The sequence below is a fragment of the Macrosteles quadrilineatus genome, unplaced genomic scaffold (assembly GCF_028750875.1).
Source record: "Macrosteles quadrilineatus isolate MER2022 unplaced genomic scaffold, UCM_ALF_1.0 Scaffold_8__2_contigs__length_117827958, whole genome shotgun sequence".
NCBI lineage: Eukaryota > Metazoa > Arthropoda > Insecta > Hemiptera > Cicadellidae > Macrosteles > Macrosteles quadrilineatus.
Window position 1 is genome coordinate 19,585,665 of NW_026542601.1, and position 19,257 is coordinate 19,604,921.

Consider the following 19,257-nt stretch of genomic DNA (forward strand, 5'->3'; position numbering starts at 1 on the left):
ATAGGCAGGTATGCAATAAAGAACGACTATTTTTGAGAACATGTATAAATTTTAATAATATAACTTTATGTATCCCTTTAAGGCTAAAATACAATTTGGGTGCTTTTAAAGCTAACTTTAGATCACATTGTGTATTATACAAGGCCTAAGGAGATAAACATTGTGTACATCTTATACATTCGTAATATCTATGATAAACAATGCTTTTAAAGATTTAGATCCTGAATACATATTTGTTACGATGTAAATAATAAGTGTATAAACAATATTATAAATGCAACGATAAACAATAAATATACATTTCACAATTTAAAAATAATAATAAGAATAACAATACATACGTTATAGTTTCATTATATTGTTGTACCTCTTTCACTCAATTCATTCTAAACTGAGGTAGCAAATGGTATATTTGACAAAGTTAAAATAAATATATATGTATAGGGCCTACTGGTACTTTCTAATGATAGTAAAAAAATCTGTATAAAATAGCTTGGGGAATAACGCCTACTTGATCAGAACTCAAACTGCATTAATATATATCCTTAATGGATTAAATAAAATTTCTATCTATAAGCCGACTATCAACAAAAAGTTGCAAAGCAAAACTAACAATTAATTAATATGTACATATTTCTAAGCAGTGAATATCCAATAATATGTGTAAAAATATAACATCAATTAATTTATGCATTGAGCTGTCATAGGTGAATTGGATGGCAGTTACTATAATTTCAGGAAGGATAATATCTGTTACTCTTATCAGGATATTTCAATTTGTTGTCAAGTAATACGCTTCAGTTATTTTTTTTTTACAAAGTAATGATTGATGCAACTAACAAAATGTCAGAGTTCAGGCAAAATTAAATGCTAGATTTATTTGAACAAAGTTTTAAGTAACAGTAGAAGCTTTGACTATTAATAAAAACTTCAGTATCCAATAGTCAATGGTAGAAGTGAATGAAGTGTTTATTTATTCCTGAATGTGCTAAATAATCATATCTAGTTTGTCTAATAATTTCTTAGAGGTTATCTTCATCCAAGCTAATAAATGAAAGAGCGCACATTTTGTATGCTTTACCAATCATTGTAAATGGTACTAACTATTCAGTATCGAGATGACTAAAATCCAAGAGAAGACTTTGTAAATGCTGAATGTACAAAAACGTGAATTTTAAAGTAAATTAATTATTTTCCCGGTACAAAGCTTTTGCAATTGGTAAAGATAAGTTTATGTTTAACACATTGACTTACAGTTATACACCTAGTTATATAATTCACGTTTGTAGTTAGTAATACAATAAGCAGAGTAGTTTGGAAGGCACTGGCGCAGTTGTTTAGGCCTACTTGGTGACCTGGTGGATGCTGTGTGCAAGGTATTCTACGTTCTTAGAGGTTACTCCAGCCATTGAAATTCTACCATCCTTGGTCAAGTAAATGCTGAAATCCTTGGTAAGCCGCTCAACCTGTCAAACGTATATTCATGATATATTAAGAAGTCAGAAGTCATTGGCCTAATACAGTAGTCTTTGTTCACACACCTTGAGACCGGACCACCGGGGTCCTTGCAGGTTGACATGATTCTCTCCCAAAATAAAAATACCCCCGCCGCAGCAAACCTGCAGACTAAGCGAATTTCCATTTGACTGATTGGATTTACACTGAAATGTCTACTTAAAAATATAACATTTATTCTTGATTTAAATAGAATTAGTTTAACAAGTACTTAGGTTGTTAAATGTGAATAGGTAGTGAGAAATAAAAACATTTTCCAAATTTGATCAAAATATGTTCACAAACAAGCAAACTACAACAGTTTACTTATTCTCCATAAGAATAACATGGGAATTTTAAATTTACAATTTTTTGGAATTTTCTCCGTAACTATTAGGCGCATAATAACGCTTCAATATACTAAATTATTTGTTTTTTTAAGCTCTACAAAATGGTTTGGAAAGAAATTGCTAAATTTTATGTTTTTTGGGTCAAAAATAGGAAAAACCTATTTTTACCCCATAAAACCCCCCGTAAACCCCCGTTCCCATGGTCCGATCATGCTGGATCGCGAACTCGTTCGAATAAACGTACGTTTACACGTTTGTACCAAATTTCAACCAAATCGGATCATTTTTGCTCGAGTTATCGTGCTGACGGACACATATATATATATATATATAAATATATATATATATATATATATATGAATTTGAACGGATGGTGTTTTTGGCCTCTAGGGACCTCAAAACGAAAAAAAAAATCGGTCCCGCGTCCAGGTCTTACCATGAGTACTACGGTAATAGCTTATTCCCTATATGGGAAATTCGCTAAAAAGGTCTGAACCATCAAAAACTAATAAAATCAATGGATACATTTGAATAAATCACTTTTTGCTCAGCATCGTACATGTGTTATTAAATTAAATGAAAGTAGAAAAATATGTCAAATAACACTTGTTATAATATTTTTACACTTATACTGTTTATTCACAATACGGTAAACACATATAAAAGATAGTACGTGGAGATTGATTTCGATTGGACACTCCAAATATCAGACTCAATAGGCAAAAGAAAAAAAAGCAAATACAGAATGAATCAAAAGTAAAATGATCTCTTCTTCACTACAGAGATCTATTTAGTACTTTAACATCCTACCTACATACCATTTTGTTTGTTTGAAATCAAAAGTCTTAAAAGAACCGTACAAGTGAACATACCTGAGCAGGTTGCAGCCCTGTATAACAGAACATGCCGATCTGATCAGTGATGTGGGACCAATCCTTCGTCGATCCTTCCTTTTTCAGGTTGTCCTTGAGAGACGTTCGCACAGAAATGATTCTGTCAGCCATACCCTTGACCTCACCTAACCTGTACAAAACATGGTTCGTAAACATTTTTTGTATGTTTGGAAAGTCTGCAAACTAATAATTGATTTTGGGTCCTGTAAGTGGACTTCTTATTCTTAAGTCGAACCGGAAGACTATTTTTGTGTTTGATGCCGGGTAAGATTCAATGTACTATTGACAGAATATTTACTTCTATTTCAGGGTCCCATTTTTTGCATTGAGCTCCTTACTATTGAATTAATTATACAAATAATTAACACTCTAATCCAAACATATGAAAAGCTCAACATCACTTGAACTCTGATCCTGAAAATAACACATGTTTTTGCGTGTTATCTTCGCCAATGGCATTTTTTACCGTTTTAAAAGGGAACTGTCCAAACCCTGCTCTTGTTACAATCTAACATCAAGCTTTTTGATAGATAGCATATTTAATTCATAGCCCAATGACAAAAATGGCATCTGGGGCTGAAAGTGATATAGCTTGGAATCGAACCAGTGACCTCCAGATTTGGGGGCAAGCGCTAGAACCATTCAGCTGCCCAGTCAAGTAACTTTTGTTGAGAACTTATCTATATAAATAAAATTAGAGTTTTGTCTGTACATTGCTTAGAATAATGAACTTTTTGGTTATTTTTACATTTCATAGGTCAGAGAAACCGAATCAAACCTTATCTCAATTTCTGTCTGTCTGTCTGTCTGTCTGTCTGTCTGTCTATCTGTCATTCTCTTGGTAACGCTAAAATACGCACTTTATTACAACTACTCCTCAATAACTATAGCACTGTCCCGCCTGAAACTTATTTTCCAAATACTATACATATATGAGATGGTTTTAGACGTATTTCATCGAATATGAGACAGTTAGATATTTAACAGTAAACCCTTGAAAATCAAGTTTTTGTCGATTTTTGACGTGGAATTTCTGGAAGCCCATGTTAACCTTATGAGAAATGAAATTATTGAATCTTAACAGCTGTTTCAATTAAACAAGTTGGTTCTGTTCTGTGATGTTCAATAGCATTAAAGTTACAAGGATTACCAACAGGGTGCAGCACTAGCACTATTATTTCTTTTACATTTATGACAACAGCTAATTTGCAACCTGGAGGCGAGTGAGCGTAGCGAACGAGCTAACCTGAAGGCAAGTGAGCGTAGCGAACGAGCTAACCTGAAGGAAAGTGAGCGCAGCGAACGAGCTCCAACATACAGGTGAGTGAGCGTAGCGAACGAACTTCAACCAGGACGTGATTGAGCCATGCAAACGAGATCAGATAGTAAAAATAAAAGTAAGCCTACCGTTATAGGATCGACCGGCAGACACAGAGGTAATTTAACCTTTTATTGATTGTCATACCGATCCGGAACAACAAAAAACAACATAAAATGAAGCTATGTATAATAGTTTGGCCAGCATATCTTAAAATATGCAAACCAACTGCTGTTCGTTATATAAGAAGGTTTCAACTGAATATTATAAGATCCCCGTGCGTAGAACGGGTACACAGCTAGTAGTAAATAAGATTCAACACGTTTTTCTCTCAACCAAAACCTATGTTTAAGATTAAACCCATTACCCTGTGGCCTTAAAATCAACATCCAACCTTCCTATGAGTTTTAGCTGGACTATAAACTACAATGACCTCAGTTATAACAGCCGATGATATTTTTTCAAGGCAACAGCTCTGTTTTAACCTTAGTTACTAACCACTGCTGTCGTAGAGCTGGGTCTCCCAGTATCTCAGCAACCACTCTCGCTCCATGGATTGGCGGGTTAGAGTACATCGGACGGATCAGAATCTTGATCTGAGACAGAGTACGAGCTGCCTCATCTTTGCTGGAGGTGATCAAAGAGAACACACCAGCTCTCTCACCTAGGAAACACACATTGATGTTTAGTTTAGGAAAATATCAACCAGTTTATACAATGCCTAACTTCGAGCTTTTTGTCAAGAAACAATAGCTGACAACAGTATACCCGCTATGGGCACATTGCAAGTAAGTTATCAAAAGCTGACGGAAACAATAACCTATTAAGTATGAATCAATACTGCTAATATGTTGCCACAAACCAGCTAAACAGTTTACCTAAACAACAGATACCAGCCATCTACTGGCGACTTTATTTCAATAATGATTGTGCTTTTATTTACTTATGGAACTATTGGGATGAGGATGGTGAATAACCTTCGGTATACAGGGTGTCTTGCAACCATATTAACAAACTTTTTCACATTTTTCCGCATGTTAAAAGAAACACAAAATGTAAAGTAACGTGTCCTATCTCATTCCGTTTTCAGTCTATCTGTCTGCATGTTTCTTACAAAAACATTCATAACTCCTAGACGGTTTGAGTGATAGCATTGAAATTCTACAAAAATGTTAATGTACAGGCTAAACAGGATTACATGTTTAGCTCTCACAAACACACTTGAATAAGAGAAGTTCTTAACCCATAAAACAAATGTTGAGAAATCATAAGCGGTTCTAATGGCATAATTGTGTAAAACTTACCATAAAGACCCATATTCTTTGCAAAAGATTGAGCAAGAGCAATTTGGTGACCCTCTTTCAGGAATAATCTGACTGCAAAAGCGTCTTTGACTACATCTCCTGGAACAGTAAACAATTGGAATCGTACATTTCTTTATTTACATAATAAAGATTTACAATTGTACATGAAGTTTTGTATAAAATATTATTTTATTTTTAATAAAGTACTCTTTACTCATAAGAATTGTAATATTCTCTCATCTAAACAAATATGAAGACTTATAAGGGCTGACATTGTTTTAAAGTGCCTAAGCTTAAATTTAGTTTCATACAATCATTAATTGCAGAGCCCGCAGAGTATAGGGTTTAAGTTAGTGTCCATTGTAGGCTATAGAGAATCATAAAGTTCAATTTGTAAGCTATGTTTGCAAATATGTTTTAATTACTTATATGATATAAACTAATCACTAACCAACACATCATTAACTAATCTAAATCCCTTAGCGATTACTAGCCTTTCCTAGAACATGAAGAATGCACAAACAATAGATACATTTTAAAATTTTGTCTATGGAGCCATACTGTGTTTTTATGGTCATTCAAAATATGAGAAGTGATGGCTCCCAAAATTAGATTCTATTCAATTAATACAATTCATACCTCACATACTACAGATTCACATTAATGTGAAGTCAGCATTACCTGAGGCAAAGCCCTGGTAGGCCATGTCGAAGAAAGGAAAGAGTTTTCGCTTCTTGATGACCTGTGACAGTTCCTGCCACTGTTCAGGACGAGGATCGACCCCCGTTGGGTTGTGTGCGCAAGCATGCAGCAGGATGATCGACTGCTCTGGGATTTTCTGGAGAAGGAAATTTCCATGTTATACACAACCGAACTGAACCCCAGGGTTTTCAACATTTACTGATTGGCACCCATATAATGAGATCTGCATATTCTACCAGCCAATTGGGAGTAGTGTGTAAGACATGTGAAATACCACTTACAGAACACAGCAATGAGTTCAGCACAATTTGCAGTAATAGTTTTCATGACTGCATTTCGTCCAAACATTTTAATGTCCATGGGGGATATTTTGTGTAATTTATTGGTACGGTATAGGATGTTTTTTTACTTTTTTAGCTCATACTTCTTTTATACAAAGATGCTTCTTTGTATAGATAATGTACATAGACATGAAAAACCATAACTTTAACATTTTAATACTGACTTTGTTAACCCTTTGAGGTTGAATTTTTTATTCATTTTTTGGCAAGTATAGGTTGCCATTTGAGTGGTCAGGGAAATGGCGGGCGGTGACTCGCCATTCGACCAAAAGGGTTAATTATCATTCCAGATTTTCCTCGTAGTTTCTGCATCTCAAGTGCTCTCACATTTATAAGTTTGTTTACATTTTACAGTGTTCGCTTCTTAGTTGATCTAGTGGGCATAATCTAAAGTTAATCGAAACAAGCATAAAAACGAGCTTTAAATTTTACAGTAGGTCTTAGTATGAGAAATATAGTTGAATTTTTTAAATGCATGGTTCAGAAGAAAATAACAGACTATTCAAAGGACTAATACCTTTAAAAATACCTTGAAAAAATGTAGGCCTATTATGAATAATTTAACCTCTATCTATATTTAAAATTAATGTATGTTTTATATCTCAATTCATAATAAAGCATTTTTGTTGGTTATTTAAGTGTAGCCTACTTTTTTCTATGAAAAAAAAACTTTCTATTTGTGTTAAAAAATTATTTTATTTTTGGAAAAAAATCACTAAACACTTACTACTTTTGACAACAATTATTTGTAATTAAGTTACTCATTGTTTATCAGGTATGAATAACTTAGTTTTATAATAGGTTTGTTTTTTCGGACCCATTGACCACCACTTTTTTTACAATTATTATTGAATTTTTAAAATTCTGTTATTTAGTTCTAAACATGGTATTATTTTCATCAAATTTTCAGTTAGTCTGAGCAATAATAAGTTTCTTAAAATATTAATACAATTTTTTTATGTTATTATTACTAAATACTTTTAAGACTGTTTTTCTATTTTTTTTTGAAAGGACAATTAAAAATATTAGCCTATAAGAAGAATAAGAAAGCACCTGTACATTCTGTAAGCTCTGTGCGTTACGTGCTAATATACATCTTGATTGATTTATAAGGGGTATAGAGTGATAATGTCTCTATGATAAAAATGTAGCCACAAGATAAAATGTAGCCAAGTGGTTTCAACAAGTTGTCAAGGTCAGCCACTCTATAGGCAGCCAAACAGCTGAAAACCCAAGGTCGTAAACTTGTTTGTCGTCTGGCAGATGAAAAGTAAACAAAAACCAATCTATTAGTGAGATGCCACTTTCTTGGATTTAACTGTTATAATGTGATGAGAATTCCATTAGATGATCAAATACAAAACTGAACCATAACACCTCTTCAATCCTTAAGTAAAATATCACACTGGTAACAGATTAAATTGTAACTTACATTAATGTCTTCCAGGGCACCTTTAAAGTCAAACCCACAGGTGTTGGGGTCGTAGTAGCGGTATTTGTTCACTTTGAGGCCAGAGTGTAGGAAGATAGGGTTGTGATTGCCCCAGGAGGGGGTTGGCAAATAAAGTTCCTTGTTGTATGGGAAAAACTTTGCCAGGAAAGCTCCGCCTATCCTTAGAGATCCTGTGCCTGAAATTCCCTGCACAGTCGCATTCTGAAACAAAATAATGTGTTGTAAATAAAGTTATATGAAAAGTAAGTAATTCATCATTCATATTTAAATGGTTTGAATATTAAAATATTCGTATGTGCAATAAGTGGTTTATTAAAAGCAATTTAAACTGACAACAATTAAATAAACAGCCCTCTAGATTTGTCCGCACCAAGATACAAAACTTGGGTTAGAAAACTCAGAGTAGTTTTTAGCGTAGCTGAGTTTATTGAAGTAAATCAGATTAATAACAAAAATGTGTAGAGTATTATGAATTATAATACAGTAGAACTCCAATTATCCGAATAGCTTATTTCAACAATTTTAAAAACGTAAAGCTACAGTAATAAGTTTTGCAAAATATCAAAGAATTGTCATTAAACACATTTAGAAAGCCAATTTTGGACTTTAATGGAACACTATTGACTTAATAACATGTATAGAACACTTGTACTATGAGCATTGTAAACTGTAAAAACGTTCTGATTTAAATTATTATTAATTAAAAGCTCACTTAGTACCGAAAATGAGGATTTTTCTTTAAAATTCCCGGAATTCCGGTAAAACTCCGATTATCCGAATTTTTGATTATCCGAATGGGGTCTGGTCCCTATTGATTCGGATAATCGGAGTTCTACTGTATACTCTTGTGTATTATCTTTACAAACAATGCAATTCAAAAATATTAGGCTATTATTGTATTCAACATCGAAAATAAACTTCGGCTTACACAAACTTACACTTCAAGCAAAATACTAGAATGAAAATTTGAAGGGTTTTTAAAAGAGAAATATTTAGAATTTTGGATCAGAAAAGGAGTTGTTGCTGCTTAAAAGGTATAGAAGAAAAACAAGACAAAGATTATGTATGGGCATGTACATAATTAATGTGAGAGGAGTTAATTAGGAAGACTGTGTTGTGTAGATAGAGGGAATGGAACTGAAAGGAAGACATGCTAAAAAAGTGGATTGATGAGATAAAGGGGGATGAATACAAAAAGAAGTGAGATGGCAAATGGTAGAGGAAGAATTCTGGAAGGATATAAGAACATGAGAGAGGTCTAGATACCTCCCAGACCCATGAATAACCAGAACAAAATAGGCAATTAAGATAAACTTGCAAGTTAATTTCATAGGCCCAATCACTTACCAGGCCTTCCTTAACGTGCGTGCTGTCATCCCCGAGAGCAAGTTTAATGCTCAAGTTGCAGAAGTCAGCAGAACCAGAAATTGGAGCATACTCGTGGTCCATGTTCTTCTCTTTTATCTTCTGCTCAGCCTGTAAAATTAAGTCCAAACTAGTTAACTCACTTCACTGATAAATATAGAAATTAGGACCTTTTCAATTTGTTAGTTGATATTTACAGTAATAAAGACCTCATTGATTTTGTTTTTAACATAGTTGTTGATAAAATAGTAATAAATAGCTTGTGATTATTTCACTGCAATCTATGTTTTTTTCATAGTTAGACAATAACGTTCACCTTGAGAACACTAGGCAGCACGTAGGGTTTGCCGTTGTCATCTCTGTACGCACCGACACCGAGGTTGATTTTCTTGGGGTTTGTGTCGCGTTTGTACGCCTCTGTGACCCCCAAGATGGCGTCCGGAGGACCCATCTCCACTTGAGACCACCATGAGCTGCAACAAAAATCAAATCTCAGTAAATCTGCAAATTAATACAAGCTGAACAATCTATGAAATTTTGGTATTACGACGTAGTAGTGTGTTAATGCTGTGGCCGCCATCAAAATACTCTATGGATGCCTTATGTTAAGTTTAAGCAAAATTGTTTATTGTAGGCCTACAATCCAAAATGACACTAATTGACGAAAACATTTATTTTAATTTGATCCAATTTATAAAACAAACTTAATTGATAAAAAAATCATTCTAAAGAAACTATGAGAAAAATTACCTACATGACTAATATAACTTTTTTAAAGTAATTTATGATCTGTTCCTTTTGACTAATCAAACATATAAAATCAATGAGTTATTTAAAAGAACAACAATGCATTTGGTTCAATCAATAATTTTGGGCTGCACTTTAGTTTACGTCCTACATTTACTATTACATTATAAATTAACTACCAGCTGATTATAAAATGAAGAAATGAAACTGTTCTAAACTAAACCTAACCTTAACATAACTGCAGAATGTAAATGTGAGACGGAAACTAAAGTGCAGCCTAATTTTGTCTTAAACCCCTTTATGACATCAAATCTTTTTGATAAGAGACTAAATATTTACAGCTAAACAAGTAAACAAGGGAAAGTCAATAATACGATAGTACAGATAGCCTACCCGACCTGTGAGAAATATTCCGTTTTAACATTTAAATAGATCCCCGCAAACTGTGCCCGACAGATTACAAGATTAGATGACATATTGGTGATCGCAGTATGACTTGAAATTATGTAACTGTCAATGACGATTTAACTCAGGCTTAGAGCCATTAATGCAAATGATAAGGGCGGTCACAGACCTTTAATGTTCATATTTGTACACTGGGCTACTGAATCAGAGTCAACCACTCAGATAAGACATTTGTAGGATTCCATGAAGGACAAATAATTAACAAGTGTCCGGTACTTTAATGTGAGGCAAAAATATTCTGATACTTAAAAGACACATGTCAATTTAGATTTTTTTAAATACTTGTTTTTCTTCAATGAGAACTGACCTTTGAAAAATAATTTAACATTTTAAGCTAAACGTTTAAGGGTGCGCTCTATCTCAGCTCGGATTTCTCAATACAAAATTGCTTAACGCCGATGTACCTTTACCATTGCATTGAACAGCGCCATGAAGAGCGCTTGCAAGCCTTTCGAATCTGGGTGATTAAGTACATCGTTATTCTTAAACTTTTTAATAAACTAACTGCAGATTATTGTTTTTAAGAATCTATTGAATTTCCCCAGTTTGTTATTTTTTCCCAAAAAATTATTTGTATGTGTAAAAAGTGATAAAAACGGGTATTTTAACAATTTTATCAACCTTTGAGTCCAACATTTTTTAAATGTTCAAAATTTTAAAAAACGGGAAACCTACAACAATATTTAACAAAAAATATGACACCAAGATCTTTTAAATCGGTTCACAATTGGGGCTACAAACAGTAAGAACTAAAACCCTTGCATTTGCGCGCGCCAGACGGGTAGAGCGCAGCCTTAAGTTGATAAAGGTATTAAACGGACAAAAGATGTTTGTTATAAGGTAACCTCATTAAAAATTAATTAAGGAACATTCATAAGAGCTACAAATAGATGCAAATGGATGAGAGTTAATGATTAGATTTTTTGAAAGTACAAAAAAAAAAAAAACACGGCCCTTTAAACAAATGTATTAAATCTGTCTCAATATGCAATAAGTGGCATTCCCATCTTAGATGAGGCTAGATATAGCCTAACAAAATATCAATGATAAATAAGGCAAACATTTTTGCTATTTTATTTTAAATTATTACCTAAAGGAATATGCGAGTCTAACTTACCGTAACTAGTTAACCTATAAATGAACGTTTGGATCTATAAGCTTAGCTCCACTTAACATATTTTACATAAAAAATATAAAATAGCTTGACATAGGTGTGCTGCCATTAAAGATACTGTAAAATTAAGTTATTGTGAACAATTGTGGAAAATGTCATTATTTGGGAGTAAGTTTAAAGTTACAGCTTAGAATTTCAAAATAAATTTATCCAATCAATTTTTAGTGGACAATGACTAACAGAATCAATCAACAACAACAAGAATTCTTAAATGAAATGAAGCTTTACAACAGTGGTCTGGGTAGGCAGAGTAAAATGCCTTTGGTTTATGAAAAACAAAAAAATCCAATTTTATTCAAGTGCCGGATCTAAGTTAATTAGTACTAATTAACCAAATTAATTAATAGATACACTCAATCACAATCAAACAAGAATTGATATTATTAACATTTTTTTCATACAATGAAGAACTCATGTAAAGCCCTTGACCTTTTAACTTTATATTAGTAAAATTAACTCTATAGGCTTATACTTATCAGACAAGATATATAAGTTTGTATTTAAATTAGCTATCTATTGCTTTTCTCCTACACTATTTCCAATGTAAGCTCAACAATTTTACAGTAAACATAAACGTAAAACTTACGATAAAGTCATTGGATTCTTAAAGATTAATAAACCTCACATTAATTATTCATCACTTAACTCTACTGTTAATTTACTCAGAAAATATGTAACATTTAAGATTTCTACCCTACAAATTAATTAGCTGATAAGTTCTGGTATCATTTTCATTGATAAAGGTTTTATCTCATAAGTTGGTCTCAGAAAACTAAATGTGAAATGTAACTTAACTGAAAATTGTTGAAATTGATTACATCATTTCTACTTGATTAGTTTTATACTTGAAATTATACTACAATTGGCCAACTCGCAAGATATGCCACATATTAGAACTCAAATATTACGTAATTCAAAGAAATTACTGTAGAACCTACTAGATTAGGCATACAGGTCTATTTTCCAAAAAAATAGGGCTACATAAAATTAATAAACGGTATCAGCATTCTGACACATACTTTCTCCCATAAGTTTGTCAACAACCTTTATCATGTGTAAGCGGTGAGAGTAAATATACGAAAATGGGATTTGTACAATTTTGTTCAGAATTTAAAGGACTATGACATACTAAATTTTTATCAAAATCGTTCGGGCCATTTTTGGGAAAATCCTATTTTTCCGTTTTTTATGGGGTTTTATGGGAAAATCCCTATTAAAAATAAAAATTTCTAAAAAATTAAAAAAAAACTATCAAAACTGTAAGGACTATAACATACTATGTTAAATCAAAACCGTATTTTTTTCTAAAATCCTATTTTTCGTTATTTTATGGGGTTTTTATGGGAAAATAACATATTTGACCATAACTTTTGAACCGTAATTTTTACAGATATGGGATTTGTACCATTTTATTTAGAATTTAAAGGGCTACAACATACTAAAATTTTATCAAAATCGTTCGGGCCATTTTTGAGAAAATCCGATTTTTCCGGTTTTTTATGGGTTTTTATAGGAAAATCCCCATTAAAAATCAAAATTTCAAAAAAATGAAAAAAAACGCCTGGACATACCATAGATTAGAACCTACATACCAAATTTCATCGAAATCGGACCACAGGTGTAGTCTCTAGCTCTGTACACATCCAGACACACAGACACACAGACACACACACACACACACACACACACACACAGACATCACTTCGAAAACCACTTTTTTGGGTCCAGGAGGACCCAAAACGAATATATACACTCAAAACTCAAACTCGAAAATTTTGACGAAAACAATAATTTCTCCATATACTATGGTATAGGGGGAGAAAGTAAAAAGTTACGTCTATAAAATCTTGACTTATAAATTTAAAATTTAAGAAGACCTAGATTATATAGAGTGAGTTACCAAACTTAAGCACAAGTTTGTGGATTTAGCTAAACTGTAGGGTTTTAAACTTGTAAGTGTTGGACAACAAATAATAGTTAATGCCGTGGCGTAGTTCTGTAACCCAGCTACTTTGAGGTCAAAAATTGTGGATATTTATAGGCATGATCTGTAGATGTGATACGGTGTGTGTAGGTATGGATTAAGAATAAGAATAAGAATATGTTTATTGTCTTTCAGGCTACATAAGCATTAACAAAGTCAAATTTACAGCAGAAATGCCAAGTCTCTATACTAATAATTAGGCCTAAGGGTAATATCACATATCATAGAAATATACAATTCATAGGAACTATACAAGAATCAAAAATTATACATAACAGATTTTAAACATTAAAATTCTATCTGTTTTAATAAGAAAAATTCACTAAGTGAATAGAAAGGATTTTTAGATAACCACTCATAAAATTTGTTCTTAAAAACTTTAACAGTATATTTCTTTTTTCTATTAACGTCCGCACTTGTGAGTACCACGACTATCCACAGTACTATCCTGATAATTAGACCTAATTCGGAAATCACAAGGCAAAAATGTAGTTCGGATTCCACTAATTACCACTATTTTCCACTATTAGGTCCCTTAGTCGCCATTGGCTGAATGGGCGATTAACAGTCCCCTGAGTGATTGGAGGAGTAACCCTTGGTGAGTAACAAGACTAAAAGATCGCGCCACTCATCCTATAGTCTGATTTTTAAGGGAAAGCGGCTGGAGCTCGGCCCTACCTGCGAGGGACCCCGACTCACACACGCACACTCACCATCACCCTAATTGCCTGAAAGCCCCAATCCCCTTCACTAACTAGAAATATAACATCTGTTGTATGATAAGTTACCTCAATATCGCAAATTAATTTAAGTTAGGGGCCTATACTACAGTAAAATGTTTAGTGTGTGTAAATTTGTTGTTTAATTCCATGAAAAATGAGTCCAAATACAAAATGATTATGACAAGAAATAGTAGAAAAAATATTCGTAACTTTTACATTTTGCAAGCAAAAATACTACCAGATTGTATAACGACTTAAGGTAAAATTAAAACATTAATAGATAAATTGCTGTTAGCCAGTGATGACTTACACGGCAGGTCTCTGGTCCGTCCTAATCCCTTGCGTATGTGTATGTGAGGCCTGCGAGTGTGTGAGTGCGGTCGGCCATTCAGCCAGCCACATTCCCTTAACAATCATACTACCGTACCGGTTTTTACCCATAGACTAGTCGGCTAGTCGCATTAGACTGCCGTCGCATATTTGCATCGGGGTTCTAATGTTATTCAAATGCTTATATCTTTGTAACGGTCTTTTTGAAGGCACTGAATTCCCTGCAGTGGTCTACAGAGATTGCTGACGCACAACTGCGTCGCTTAGTCTGTAGATATGATGATTGGTGACATCATATGTTAGTTTGAAAAAACTGGTCTTTACTTATCTGCATCACTGTATGTATGTATGCAGTATGTATACATTTTCCTACATTTTCCTATGTAGCTTTTATAGCCTATTTGTTCAGTTATAAACTGTTCTTGAATAAAGAAATGTATAACTAATTTTAAAAGTTCAAAAAGGCCAATATATAATAAATTGTTTTAATCACTAAATGTTCTTGGATAATCTGTTATTTTACTTACCTACTTTCACCTCAAAACACAAACAAAAATGAACCGTCGCATATATGCGACGTTTGGTCTATTTCAAGAAAACTATGATAATTTTCACTACCTAACTATTGTCTTCGCTGTAGCCCGGGCTTCACAAATATGCGACGTTACAAAAGGTTATCAAAAATACAAAAAAAATACAAAAAAAAACAAGAATAAATTATTTACAAACACGATTGTTGCGTATTACCAATGTATATGATCACGGTTTTACAGGTTTTCACCCGTGGTCTGTGTGTACTGTTATCCAAGTGACAGCCGGTCTATGAGTAAGATTAAAATGTATACCTCGGTCTGTGGCAATGAGCGTGTTAACCAACTTGTTTAGTTGAAACAGCTGGCAAAATTATTTTAAATTCCATTTAAATATGAATAGGTAGGCCTACTCATAAGAATAAAAAAAACTTTGAACCCCTGTAGGCATAGCCCTATCGGATTTTCACAATTTTAATACACCTACGTGTCCTTATTTAGTTCAAAGTTAATCGATATATTGAACAAGTTTCGATACAAGTTATTCAATATAACTTATCATCATAGGTTCTCTGCGGAAGTCCACCCGAAACAGTTACTCTAACGTCGGACTGGGCCAAGACCTAGGCTTACGTATTTAGCCTAACTAGTTTGTAACTTAAATTTAACTTAAAGCCTCGTCCACACATGGCGATTTGTCTGCGGACTGTCTCCAGAGTGTTGCCATTTGTCTCCAGGGATGTCTCCAGTAAGTCGGCCGGCTGTCGGCAGACAAATTTAGGTGTTTCTGGAGACAAAATACAGTGTTTTCTGTTTCCTGTTCAAATGGGAAACACGGAGACAAGAGACAAAACTTTTGTCTCAAGTCTGCATGTAGCCTATGTACCTATGTGTCTGGAGACAGGAGACTAGATACAAGCCGAAGGTGTTCAACATTCAGCCTAAGTTATTTAGTTAGACTGCAAAGCGGTAACTTAGTATTACGATTTTTGGGCGTTAATAAAACAGCTGGATTGAATTTCTTCAAAGTTTTGGAATTGGCTTTCAATGATTTATAAAAAATCATTGTCAGTTATGACATTTTATTGAATTGTTCATCTCTTCAAGTTTGGAATCTTAGGATCAACAAAGCCCAGCAAAATTTCAAAATCCATAAGCTAGGCCTAAAGTCAACCTCGTGAAGTTCAAATCCTCCACCTAATCTGAAGGTCTGATAGAAGATTGTGGCCATGGTACGAACCTTGCTCGAGAAAATGTTGGGTCCATCATTGTCTCTTCCTAGATTCATTAAGTTAGGCCCATGGTTCAGAAAAACGAAGCCCGCACAGGATATAATTACGTCCTCCTCGGTCACCATACCAACAAATATGGAAACACTGGCTGGCTAGTGTGGACGCAAAACACATTGGAAACTTGTGTCCGAAACTGTGTTGACAGACTGTCTGTCGACTGTCCGTGCACAGTCGGCCGACTCAGTCTCCATGTGTGGACTAGGCTTAAGTCGTAGGAACGAAAAAATTGATATACTTAACTTAGGAAGTTAAGGGGGTTCAGCTTCTTAAGGGGGCTACGCTAAGTTAATATCGATTGAAAATATCTATTTGATTAACTTCCAAAACCTTCATTAGGCTAGATTTTTTCATTATCAGCAAGTTTGGTTAGTTAGGTTAGGTTATAACAGTTTCATTTTATAATTGATAGGCTATAGATAAAAATCGAATGAAGGTTTAGGCTACTAATCGGATCGATATTTTCAACAGATAGTAGCGTTATAGGCCTAAGCGTAGCCCAGTTAAGAAACTGTAGGCTAGGCTACCCAATTTTTCTTAAGTACCTGCAGTAAAAAGTAAGATGGACTAAAATAGATTAGCCTATATCAATAATTCGGGCCATAAGTTATAGTAATTGTATACCTAGGCTAATAAATTATTATAAATATTAAAAGCTTACCTTAAACATCGTTTGCTGACATTTGTTACGAGGAGAACATTATTGGATTTAGACATCAAAGTGCAGCATGGAATAATTATTTTCACCGGAGCATTCGCCATTCCTATTAAATTCTCACAAACAATTTGCAATAATTATACAATTATAATGACAAGAAAGCAGGACTAACAAGGTAAGGAAGGAAGGAGTTTGCAGACGGCCGGCAAACAGAAACAAGTGGCAACTGGCAACCAGCAGGGAGCAGATGAGGATGAGATGAGCAGAAATCGAGGCACCACTTGAAAGAAAGAGCCTGAACCACAGTCAACTACGAGATAAGCAAGCAAAGGCAATAGGGAAATGTGGAGCACTGATCATTGATTGATTAGGTCAAGATTGTAAAAATGATAAGGGAAAAAGAGATAGAACAAGTTGTTAATCTAGTGTCAGTGTAAATATCGATATATATTGAATAGTCAGCCGGTAACATTATAATTTTGAGATTTGAGAAACCATATAGACATACAGTCGTGAAAACAAAATAATATATTAAATCATATAACAACTAAATATAATAAAATGGGGGCTTGACTATTACAATAATACAGCTTAAGTCGCATATTTTGGTATCAAATGGAAACTTTTACAACACTCCACGTATTAGCTTTTTTATGGATTAAAATAGATTAAATAATTTAACCAGCGTGGGTCGCTGTCAAAAAAACATGGAGCCACCACGTCAACCACCTGCCACTGCCACCTCCAGCAACGGCATGAGAGGTCACGGGTTGTCTTATTCTCTCAGGTTGTCACCAAACACCAGCCACCTGAACCTCTGAATTAATCATGTTTCATGTTTGTTTGTGTGTGTATCCGTGAACACTAAAAATTGAGCAACTCATTCAAGAGTTCGCAAACTGGCAAGATCGGGACATAGGAACAAGGTATTTGTGGGTTTAGAAAATGTTTTTTAATAATAATCTTACCCATGGTGGAAGGAAAATACATGAAAGAAAACAAAATTGTGGATGGAAAGGTCCTGAAATGTCCAATTTATCATAATCATCGTGTAGGGCTAAAAAAGAAACAATTTTGTACAGTGAAGCCGTTGTTGTATGGACAATGATAGTATGTTTATTATAATCAAAGGGTACGGAAAAAGTAAGAATTTTGAAATAATATTAATTGAGCGGAGCGAGCGAAGCTCTTATACTACACTCCTGCTTTTTTATTACAAATACTCCTCCTGAACGGCTGAAGCGATCTGCATGAAATTTAACACAGTCATAGTAACCAACCATGGGAAGGTATAAATCTGAAACGGTACAAATCGGACCATAGGACTTTTCCCTACATGAATGCAAACTTTTGGAAATTTAACATGGGCCTTATGGGTTAATTGGTCGCCATGTCATTATTTGCGAGTAAACACTAAAAAGTAAACAAGAGCCTCAACATTAGTCAACAAATCTACCACATGATAAATACAGTACAAAAGAAAAAATTGGATAATACTAAAGAGCATATTATAGTATATTGTATGTAATACGAAATGATTAACAATCAGTTCTATATTGAGTGATTAAACTCCATGCCGTTTATATTTAATTGTAAAATGGTTCTGTTCTTTTTAACAACAATGAATAGTTAACTAATTAGGCCTAGTTGCTTGGAGAAGGAGAAGATAAAACGAGGTCATTAAAAAAACACTGCAACATAATTATACCAACAAAAATCACACCGCCCTTGATTTGCAAGAAGCTTTGTAAAAAATGTTCTTGTAGCTAAAAATACAAAATCGTTTTACGAAATGAAATCACAACCACGTGGTTTACAGGTAAGGTTTAAGACTAAATGGTGTAACTTAGACAATAAAATAGTTGTATTGATAAATTTTATTGCACAATAGGGAAATTTTGAAAGTGGTTGACGACAATTTCTTACTTTTAACTGTTAAAATAAAACTAGACCTAAGTTATAGGCCTATACTAAGTGAGGCTAACCCCAATCCCTCACAACAATAATACTGGTAAACAGTTATTGAGGTAATTGAATTGGTGAGTTTTATGAATGTTCAATGCAAATAAGTCTTCTGTACAAATAAATGATTCTTTTTTTAATAATGAAGAAAGAAGACATTGAAAAAAAAATAAAGA

The 19,257-nt window shown here is 33.7% G+C and overlaps 1 protein-coding gene across 2 annotated transcripts; it reads right to left on the reverse strand.

Annotated features, from left to right (window-relative positions):
* Window positions 1-49: 49 nt before the first annotated feature.
* LOC129000794 (aspartate aminotransferase, mitochondrial) lies at window positions 50-17,318 on the reverse strand. Of its 2 annotated transcripts, none has more exons than XM_054427800.1 (9): window positions 17,123-17,318; window positions 9,537-9,693; window positions 9,203-9,331; window positions 7,835-8,056; window positions 6,041-6,197; window positions 5,360-5,458; window positions 4,554-4,719; window positions 2,717-2,867; window positions 50-1,466 (listed from the first exon to the last, which is right to left on the reverse strand). In XM_054427800.1, the coding sequence occupies exons 1-9, from the start codon at window positions 17,221-17,223 to the stop codon at window positions 1,344-1,346; spliced, it is 1,305 nt and encodes a 434-aa protein (XP_054283775.1). In that variant the 5' UTR covers window positions 17,224-17,318; the 3' UTR covers window positions 50-1,343. The 2 variants fall into 2 exon arrangements, with proteins under 2 accessions (XP_054283775.1, XP_054283776.1); XM_054427801.1 differs by lacking the exon at window positions 17,123-17,318 and adding an exon at window positions 10,366-10,427.
* Window positions 17,319-19,257: the final 1,939 nt, after the last annotated feature.

Coding starts and splice junctions, on each gene's coding strand:
- LOC129000794 (XM_054427800.1), bottom strand. CDS start 17,223: ATGGCGAATGCTCCGGTGAAAATAATTATTCCATGCTGCACTTTGATG. Junction 8,057..9,202: donor CGCACGTTAAGGAAGGCCTG/GTAAGTGATTGG, acceptor ATTTTGTTTCAG/AATGCGACTGTGCAGGGAAT. Junction 2,868..4,553: donor CCAGCTCTACGACAGCAGTG/GTTAGTAACTAA, acceptor TGTTTTGTACAG/GTTAGGTGAGGTCAAGGGTA.